At 46.0% G+C, this 10,092-nt stretch overlaps 1 protein-coding gene across 2 annotated transcripts in view; it reads left to right on the top strand.

Annotated features, from left to right (window-relative positions):
- The first annotated feature begins 296 nt into the window (after positions 1–296).
- The window catches only part of EFCAB2 (EF-hand calcium binding domain 2), a 131,217-nt gene continuing 121,421 nt past the window's right edge, over positions 297–10,092 (top strand). For both annotated transcript variants that reach the window (XM_049633816.1, XM_049633815.1), the window contains exon 1: positions 297–793. In XM_049633816.1, the coding sequence (XP_049489773.1) occupies positions 763–793 (31 nt within the window). In that variant the 5' untranslated portion in view covers positions 297–762. The remainder of the gene's footprint in view (positions 794–10,092) is intronic.

Here is a 10,092-nt window from a genome sequence, read left to right as displayed (position 1 = left end):
TGAAAGCCTCAACATTTACTGTGAACAGTTCATACAGGTTTACATAACGTCACTCCAATTAGCACGCACTTAAAAATCATCCAAGATTAGCTTAAAAATCTCCTATTTGAACCAGATAATGCAAAAATCATTTTAAAAAGAAAACGTCCTCGTATAATGAGCTTATCCTTAAAAGGAGACAGAAATGTAACATCAGGCTACGGCATCAAAGTTTCAGAGCAGCGGCACTGAAAACTTTCCCGTGGCGATCTTAACTGGAGGTCACGTCACATTTCGCCAGCGAGGGCATTTTCACGTGCACGTCGAGGAGGAAGGCGGACACCACTCGGGGGGCCGGGACACCCTCCCGTTTGGGGTCGGAAGCTGCAGCCCCCACGGCGCCGAGTTTGCGCCCGCTGCCCCCCGCGCCCCGGCCTCTCCGCAGCCGGGAGGCCACGGCTCGGCCCCCAGCTCTCCGGCTGCCCGTTAACATCCGCAGGGAAAAGGCCGAGCGGCGCCACGTCGCGCAAACACTGGAGGGAGGGAGCCGCGTCTGCGAGGTCCCCACACGGGTCAGCAGGGAGCGAAGGGCTCGGGGCTCCCTCCCTCCCTCCCTCGTCCCCAGGGGGCGGGGAGAGGGGCGCGCGGGGGAGGGGGAGGGGCGCGCGCTCGGAGCCCCCCCCCCCCCCCCAGGGTCTGGACTCGCGCGGGGGCTGGTGGGGGCAAGGACGCCTCGACCTAGGGTGACGCCAGGGATCTCCCGGGCGACGGCTCCGCAACAAGATGGCGGACGATAAAGAAAGGGAAGGCCCAGGTAAGAGTCGCCCGCCGCGATCCCGGCCCGCACTGGGACGCTCCCGGCGGGGTGGGCCGCCCTCCACCGGAGCCTCCTCCGCCGGGAGAGAGCCGACAGGGGAGGGGGCCGCCGGCCCGCCCGCGGGGGAGGCCGCCTCCCGCGACACCCGCAGCCTCCCGCCAGCGCCTCGGCCCCGCCCAGTCCCCTCCCCCGCTCCCCTCCCTTCTCCTCCAGCTCCTCTCCCCCTCCCCCTCCCGTCTCCCTTCTCCCCCCCGCCGAGCTCCCGGCCGCGGCTCCGCCAGGCCGGGGCGATAATGGCGTCCTTGTTCGCGGCCGCCGGCATCCCGCCTCCACAGCCTCGCCCCGGCCTCGCTGCCGCGGACGCCACGCCGGCAGCTGCCGGGCTGCGGCCGTCTGCGGCGGCCCGGGCGACGACGGGCTCCGGCCGCCCGGATCCGGCGGCCTTTTCGGGCCGCGCCGAAGCCCCGCCCGGCGGGAACGCGCCCGCCGCCTCCATTTTGCAGCCTCAGTGGGGACGCGGGGGGGACGCGGGGGGACCGGCCTCGGGCTCACGGGCGGCCCCCCTCCGCGCCTCCAGTCCCCTGAACGCCCGCCCCGCCCGTCGGGGCCAGTCCGGGCACACGCGCCCCGCGGCCCTGGGAGGGAGAGCCTCGAGGAGAGAAGGCGGACGAGCCCGACTGCGCGGCGCGGGGTGGGGGGAGGAACCCTCCCGGGTCTTCGAGGGGCGGGCGCCCCGGCGGAGCCCCGACCGTCCGCGCTGAGCTGCAAGACCTTGACGTTGTCTCAGCGCCGCCCTGATCCTCGGGCACCCTCCGCGGTTGCTCAGAAATAACAGCCTGTGTGCGCGCCAGCGGGCGCACTCGGGGCCACAGCCGCGGCCAAGAGCCGGGAGACCGGAGAGGCGAACCTCTTAAGAGATGAAAAGTATTCCAGCCCTGTTCCCCCTCTGGAGTGCTTGACACACCCCGTCACGTGTCCCCTGGCTCCGCCGGCGACCGAGTGCGTTTACACGTGAAGAAACCAGTCTCGTTTGGGTGATCACAGAAAATCAGCGGAGAGACACGGGAAACCGTGCCAAAGGTCTACCTAGTGATAACAGGAATAGGATTTGATTTATTTATAGCACCGCTAGCCTGAAGAGTCGGAATGATGGTATTACAGATGTTACCGTTCCTAAGATGGCCTTCTAATATTACTGTGCCCCTCTAAAAGTGAAAGATCCAGGGGCGCCTGGGTGGCTCAGTCGGTTAAGCGTCCGACTTCGGCTCAGGTCATGATCTCGTGGTTCGTGAGTTCAAGCCCGGCTTCAGGCTCTGTGCTGATGGCTCAGAGTCTGGAGCCTCTTTCAGATTCTGTGTCTCCCTCTCTCTCTGACCCTCCCCCGTTCATGCTCTGTCTCTCTCTGTCTCAAAAATAAATAAACGTTAAAAAAAAAAAATTAAAAAAAAAAAAAAAGTGAAAGATCCATCCGAAGGCAATGATTACTTTAAGACTCATGTTAAGGTGTTTTATTTTTTTAAGTTTGTTTATTTATTTATTTTAGTAATCTCTACACCCGATGTGGGGCTGGGAACTCACAACCTCAAGATCAAGAGTCCCATGCTCCTTTTACTGAGCCAACCAGGGGCCCCTTTACTTTTAAGACTTCCCCAGGAAACCAAATGAATTAGTTGTTTTGTTTAGTAAATTATTTACAAAAAAATGGAAAAATCATTAGGGGATAAATGAGCAAGTTAGCTATGGATATGTGTGTGTGTGTATATACATATATATATATCTTTAAGATTAATGAGCATGAGAAAATGCAGTGGATCGTGTTGCGAATACAATTCTTGACTTTTTTAAAAAATAGATTTTTCTGATATTTTAGTTTTCAGAAATACTTTTCTATGTAGAATAAATTCAGAGGAAGAAACAATTCTGTTCATCGCTACAGAAGTAATGACAAAAGCTGGATGTCATTCATTGAGCTGGCATGTATTTAATGCCTCTAGAAGGTGTTCTGATTCGGCTCAGATTTTGGAAGGTGCAAATATGAGGAAAAGCATCTTTTCTCCCAAGAGAAGTGAGATGAGAAAGGAGATAAGACATCCACAAAGGGGAGAGAACAGTTAGGTGGGCTCAGTGGCCTGTATGCCAGGTGTGTTTCTCGTCTCTGCCCTTGACCTGCTCAATCAGTCTGTATTTTAACAGATCTGTAGGTGACCCATAGGCATAGTAAACTTTGAGAAGCAGTGTTACATAGTATTTTTTATTCTTAACAATTTTATGAGTTAACTATAATAGCAGTTTAGAGGACCTGATGAAATAAAGGTCCATTGCCTGAAGGTAACCTAGCAACCCATTTTGGAGTTTTCTTTTTTTTTTTTTTTTTTTTTTTTTTTTAGTTTTTTAACGTTTATTTATTATTGGGAGACAGAGAGAGACAGAGCATGAGCATGGGAGGGGCAGAGAGGGGGCAGACGCAGAATCCCAAGCAGGCTCCAGGCTCCACGCTGTTAGCACAGAGCCCAACGCGGGCTCAAACTCACAAACCGTGAGATCATGACCTGAGCTCAAGTTGGCCATTTAACTGACTGAGCCACCCAGGTGCCCCGTATATACGTATCTTCTTTGTAGGGACATGATTCCTGTCCCGTATTTGATTCTGAGCTCTGAAGGTTGAGAAATTACATCTCCCCAATTAGTCGGAATTGATCAGCCTTTGGGGATTCACTCACGCCAACAACTAATGAATTATTTAAAATAAAATTTTAAAAGTTTATTTAAGTAATCTCTGCAACCCAATGTGGGGCTCGAACTCATGACCCCAAGATCAAGGGTCTCCTGCTCTTCCAACTGAGCCAACCAGATGCCCCTGACAAATTAATTTTTCTTCTCCTCCCCCCACCTCCAGCTCCATGAATTATTAATTCATTAGGGGTAGGTTGATACTTTAACCAGAAAGCTGATCTCTTAAACTTTCGGGGAGGGTGAATTTATATTTCAGAAGTTCCTTGATGAACATGGAATCACACAGAAGAAAGGATAGTTTTGGAGGATATATCCATTACTCTGTAAGCTTCGAGAGGTAGGGGACTGTTTTCTGCTCTGTTAAACTCAGTGTCATGCAGAGTGCTCAGCATATGGTAGGAACTCAGTGCTTATTGAATTCAGATTATTTGAATTAAAGATATTTATGTTTCAGCTAAAACACTACTTGCTATTTCCTAAAAATCTATTGAGGTTTTTTTTTTTTTTAATTATAAAGGAAGATTAATTTTCTAGATTTATGTTGTATCCAGCTCTTCAACATGTAGGGATTAATCTTGATAAACGTACCGACAACACTGGTAACAAAAATTGCCTATGATGGGTAATTATGTTTTATTTATAGCATTTTCTGTAAGACTATAGACATTGAAGTTCTATTCAGTTGTAGCATTTTTGTGGTTTAACAGATTTCGTCCTAGATCAAAATATGTATATAGTTATATTAGCTAAAAAAGAAAGGAATTTAAATTTTAGAATCAAGTTAATTCTAGAAATTTCTTAATTTTGTTTTACTGAAAGAATGTTTGAAATGGGATAGCAAAATTTTACTATTTGTTAATTAATTAATTAATTTTTTTGCAGAGAGAGTGAGTGAGGGAGAGGGGCAGTCGGAAGGGTGGGGGAGAGGAGAGAGAGAGGCTGAGGGAGGGAGGGAGAGAGAGGATGAGTCTTAAGCAAGCTCAGCACAGAGCCCAACGTGGGGCTTGATCCCAGGACCCTGGGATCATGACCTGAGCAGAAATCAAAAGTTGAATGCTCAACTGACTGAGCCACCTAGGTGCCCTCAAAAACGGTTTTTGAAGTTCTGCTATTTCACTCAAGTTTTCTCAGCTAGAATATTTTTTTCCTTTTCTTTCTATTTTGTTTGTTTAAATAGAGAACCAATGCAATTGTTGATTCTTTGAATCTTTAAATCCTTACTGTTTCTGTCTCCTAGAGAATTTTATATAGGACCGCAAGGAACTTCTGTTTGTAATTAGAATTGTATCTAGGAAACAAAGTGCTTAGGAGTAAAATTCTCTAACTTTTGGCAGGCTAGGGAGCTTTGGAAGGTATGTCAGTTTTTTTTAGTAAGCCTCAGATACTCAAAAGCTTGCTTTAGGATATACTATTTTTGTGGGGCTCACGGGTGGCTCAGTCAGTTAAGCGTCCGACTTCGGCTCAGGTCATGATCTCACAGCTGGTGAGTTCAAGCCCCACGTCGGGCTCTGTGCTCACAGCTCAGAGCCTGGAGCCTGCTTCGGATTCTGTGTCTCCCTCTCTCTCTGCCCCTCCCCTGCTCGTGCTCTGTCTCTTTCTGTCTCAAAAATAAGTAAATGTTTTTTGGGTTTTTTTAATTTAGGATATACTATTTTTTGTACTAAAATCTTGCTCATTACTTTGCATTGCTCGGTAAAGTTCACTTCAACTATCAACTCCTAAATGGAAGAGGTTTTACAGGTTTTTGTTTGTTTCTTTCCTTGTATTGTGCTGTTCCTTTCAAAACCCAACATTTGGAAATCTAACGTAAAAAACAAACTACAATTGGACTTACTTTTTAAGAAAGGAACTGTTGAGGGGCGCCTGAGTGGCTCTGCCGGTTAAGTGTCCAACTTCGGCTCAGGTCATGATCTCTCGGTTTGTGAGTTCGAGCCCGGCATTGGGCTCTGGCTGACAGCTCAGAGCCTGGAACCTGCTTCGGATTCTGTGTCTCCCTCTGTCTGCCCCTCCGCTGCTTGCACTTTGTCTGTCGCATTGTCTCAAAAATAAACAAACATTAAGAAAAAAAAAAAAAGGAACTGTTGATAGTACAGGGTATACTATGGAGTAGTAGAAAAAGTGAGCTTTGGAGTAAGACCTGAATTTTGAATTCCAGCTTCCCCAAGCTCTGTCTGATCTTAGCCAAGAGGCTAGACCTAAGGAGCCTCTGGTTCCTCAAATGTAAAGTGGGAATAATTATACCAATTTCATAACGTTATTAGGTTGGGGACAGTGTCTTCTTACTCATCTTCGTATCCCCAGCACCCACCATGATGCCTGACAGTAGAGAAACGCTGAATACATAGGAAGGAAAGTGCTGGACACCCTCTAGGAAATATGTAGCTCTTAGTATATGTGCGGCATGGAATCCAGGCAGAAGGAAAACTTAAATCTAAGTCTTTCCAGTTGTCAATCACACATGATGCATTCATGCATATTTTGGGGGACCATTTAATAAGTTTTCTCCCCGTTTTAGACAGATAACAATCTAGGTAGAGATGAATGGAAGGAGAAAATGAACTTACTGAAACTTGATATACTTCCTCTAGTTCATAATAAAATTTGGAGGAAAAACTGGGCTGAAATTGATGTTTGTGGTGACCGGTAAAAACTTGTCAAGAAAACGCATGCTGTAAAAAGCAAGTGGGCAATGAGACACCACTTCACACCCATTCGGACGCCTATGATAAACAATAGCTGTTGGTGACGCGGCGGGGGGGGGGGGGGATTGCACCCCTTACAGGCTATGGATGGGCATGTAAAATGGTACCATTGCTGTGGGAAATAGTCTGGCAGTTCCTCAAAAATTCAGATATGAATTATTATATGATCCAACAACTCTGCCTCTGGGTTTACATTTTTTTTTTAATGTTTATTTCTGAGAGAGAGAGAGAGAGCGCGCGCGCACGCCTGCGCGCGGGAGGGGCAGAGAGCGAGGGAGAGAGAGAATCCTAGGCAGGTTCTGTGCTGTTATCGCAGAGCCCGACGTGGGGCTCGAACTCACGAACCACGAGATCATGACCCCAGCCGAAGTCAGACACTCCACCGACTGAGCCCCCCGGGCGCCGCTCTGCATCTGGGTTTATACCCAAGATAATTGAAAGCAGGACCTCGAACAGGTATTTGTATGCCCGTGTTCATAGCGGCATTATTCACAATAGCCGAAAGGTGGAAGCGACTCAAACGTCCATCAGTGGGTGAATGGATACACAGAATGCTGTATATGCATATGATGAAATATTGTTCATCCTTAAAACAGGAGAGACATTGTGACTTCATGGTACCACAGGGATGAACCTTGAAGATATTCTGCTAAGTGGATTTAGCCAGTCACAAAAAGAGAAGTACTGTAGTATTCTCCTTATATGAGGTACTTAGAGTAGTCCGATTCATAGGAACAGCAAGTTGAACAGTGGTTGCCAGAGGTTAGAGAAAAGGGAAGTCGTTATTCCATGGGAGGAGAGGTTCAGGTTTTGCTAGATGAAGTGTGTTCTGGAGATTGGTTGCACAACCACATGAATGTACCTGGCACTATGAACTGTACACTTACGAGGGGTTAAGACGGTTCATTTTTTATGTTTGTTTTACCACAATTTAAAATAGATCAAACGGAAATGTTGAGCACATCCAAAATGAAAAAAAAAAATGGTACTTTTTTGGGGGGAAGGCAATTTGGAAGTTCGTGTTAAAGAAAAAAATGATGTCCACAGGCTTTGATTCTTTAATATACTCCTGGGTATTTGTCCTTAGAAATATATTCTGGAAAAAAGTGAGAAGTAAACAAATAATGATTTTAAAGTTACTTATAAATTTGAAAATACACATAAGATCTACTTGTCCAACAAATGGGGGGTGTAAAGTAAGTTGTTATGTATTGACTTATTGAGCTTTAGCCATTTAAAACAACATATAAAAATTATATGCATAAATGGGTAAAGATTACAGGGGAACACAGGATGAGATCAGGTTGGATAGATTTTTAGGGGCATTCATTTTTAAAAGTCTCATTATTTTATTTTTTAAATGTTTATCCATTTTTGAAAGAGAGAGTGTGCGTGTGCGAGTGGGGAAAGGGCAGAGAGAGAGAGAGGGAGAGAGAGAATCCCAAGCAGGCCCCACACTGTCAGCACAGAGACTGATGCGGGGCTCAAACTCACAAACCACAAAATCATGACCTGAACTGAAGTCAGACACTTGACCGACTGAACGACCCAGGCTCCCCCAAAGTCTCATTTTATTTTATTTTTTAATTTTAATTTATTTTTTTTTAATGTTTATTTATTTTTGAGAGAGAGGGAGAGACAGAGCATGAGCAGGTGAGGGGCAGAGAGAGAGGGAGACACAGAATCTGAAGCAGGCTCCGGGCTCCAAGCTGTCAGCACAGAGCCCGATGTGGGGCTTGAACTCACAAACTGCAAGATCGTGACCTGAGACAAAGTCGGACGCTCAGCCAACTGAGCCACCCAGGCGTCCTAAAAGTCTCATTATTTTTTATTTTTATTTATTTGTAAATTTTTAATGTTTATTTTTGAGAGACTGAGAGAGAGCATGAGCATCGGAGGGGCAGAGAGAAAAGGAGGCACAGAATCCGAAGCAGGCTCCAGGCTCCAAGCTGTCAGCACAGAGCCCGATGCGGGGCTTGAACTCACAAACCGTGAAATCATGACCTGAGCCGAAGTCGGACACTTAACCGACTGAGCCACCCAGGAGCCCCAAAAGTCTCATTATTTTAATGTCATTTATACAGAAGCTTTAAAATGCACTGAACTGTTTTTATACTTTAAACTCTGTATGCCAATTGTAAATTATTCTTATCCATTTGTGAAAATGTGTTTACCACACCCTGTACTTGACAATGCTTTTGTAAACCTCTAGTATGGATCTTATAGATATGAAGAGTGTAATAAAGTAATTTATTCTTTAAATGCAGCAATAAATTTGGAGTCTAAAGACCTGGCTTGAGTTTGGATACTGCTTTTTTTTTTCTTCCAGATTTTACTTGGGCGTGTCACTTAATTTCTCGGAACTTCAGTTCAAAGAGTTCCCAGTCTAATGAGCACTTACTCTGAAGTGGGCCCTGGGCTAAATGTTTTTACATCAGGTCGGTCATTTAATCCTTCCAACAAACCTATGTGATAGATGCCTCTGTTAACATCCTTTCTACAAATGAGGAAACAGAGGCTTAGGTCGGTAAAACACACTTCCAGTTTCAGCTCCGACAGATGAGAGCTTGGAAGTGATCAGTCCTGTCACTATAAATGGGAAGAAGCACTTGGTAATTTTGGCAAATTGCTGGAAGCTGCGTGAACCACCATAAGTGTGGGAAACTCCCTGAGATCCTGTGGTCCTAGGCAATCCCTCTCCCTTGGGTTTTGCTTCCAGGAACCCTACTGGGTCATCTGGTAAAGAGCCCAGAAAGACCCCATGTTGCTCCAGCAGGGGAGGGGGGAGAGTAAACATTTTGAAATCTCAGTGCATTCCTCATAACAAAGACCTGCTCTCCAGGGGAAAGAGACTTTACCAGTGGATCTGAGGGGGCCAGGAAAAGCGAAAAGAAACAGTCATGAAGGTCACAGCCATAGACGGGTCCACTAAAAGAATGAAGTTTAGTTATGAGATAGATGCTTCTCTTCACTTCCACCTTCCCACCACATCACACAGTTGTAGCACAATAATAGTGGATCACAGATGAAAGATGTGTGTGGTGAACACTCTGGTGAAGGAGGAGTCCTTAGAGGAATCTGGCACCCGGAGCAGCAGCAAATAGTAAACACAGCCCGATTCCTAGGTAGATTGACATAAAGCCTCTTGTTTGTCTGTCTTAGTTCCTATTACTTGATGGATCACGTCTGGCTTTCAACAAAAAATTACAAGGCATGCTAAAAGCAAAAACACAGTCTGAAGATAAAGCAAGAGTCAGAACTAAACTCAGATCTGTGATGCATATTTTGGAATGATCAGATGGAGAATTTAAAAAAGGGCTGTGATTAATGTGTTGAGGGCTCGAATGGAAAAAGTAGCAACATGCAAGAACAACGCGGGCAGTGTAAGCAGAGACATGGAAATGCTAAGAAAAAATCAAAAGGAAATGTTAGAAATCCAATGCAAGAGAACAGAAGAATATCTTTTATGGGTTCATCAGTAGACTCGACATGACTGAGGAAAGAACGATAGAACTTGAAGATGAGGTCAATAGAAACTTCGCAAACTGAACTGTAAAGAGAAAAAAGAATGAAAAAACAAACAACCCAGCATCCAAGCACTGTGGGACAATTTTAAAAGGTGTGAAACACACATAATTGGAATACCAGAAGGAAAAGAAGGAAAAGATGGAGCAGAAGAAATATTTGAAGTAGTAATGAAGCTTTTCCCCAAATGAATGACAGATGCCAAAACAGATCCAGGAAGTTAAGAGAACACCAAGCGTACCCTGTTTAAAACTGCAGAAAACCAAAGATGACAAGAGAATCTTGAAAGAAGCTAGAGGAAAACAAACCCCTTCCCTGGACTTTGTCGGAAACCAT

The sequence above is a fragment of the Panthera uncia genome, chromosome F1 (assembly GCF_023721935.1).
Source record: "Panthera uncia isolate 11264 chromosome F1, Puncia_PCG_1.0, whole genome shotgun sequence".
Lineage (NCBI taxonomy): Eukaryota > Metazoa > Chordata > Mammalia > Carnivora > Felidae > Panthera > Panthera uncia.
Note: the sequence above shows the minus strand (reverse complement) of the source record. Positions and strands in the feature narration are given on the sequence as shown.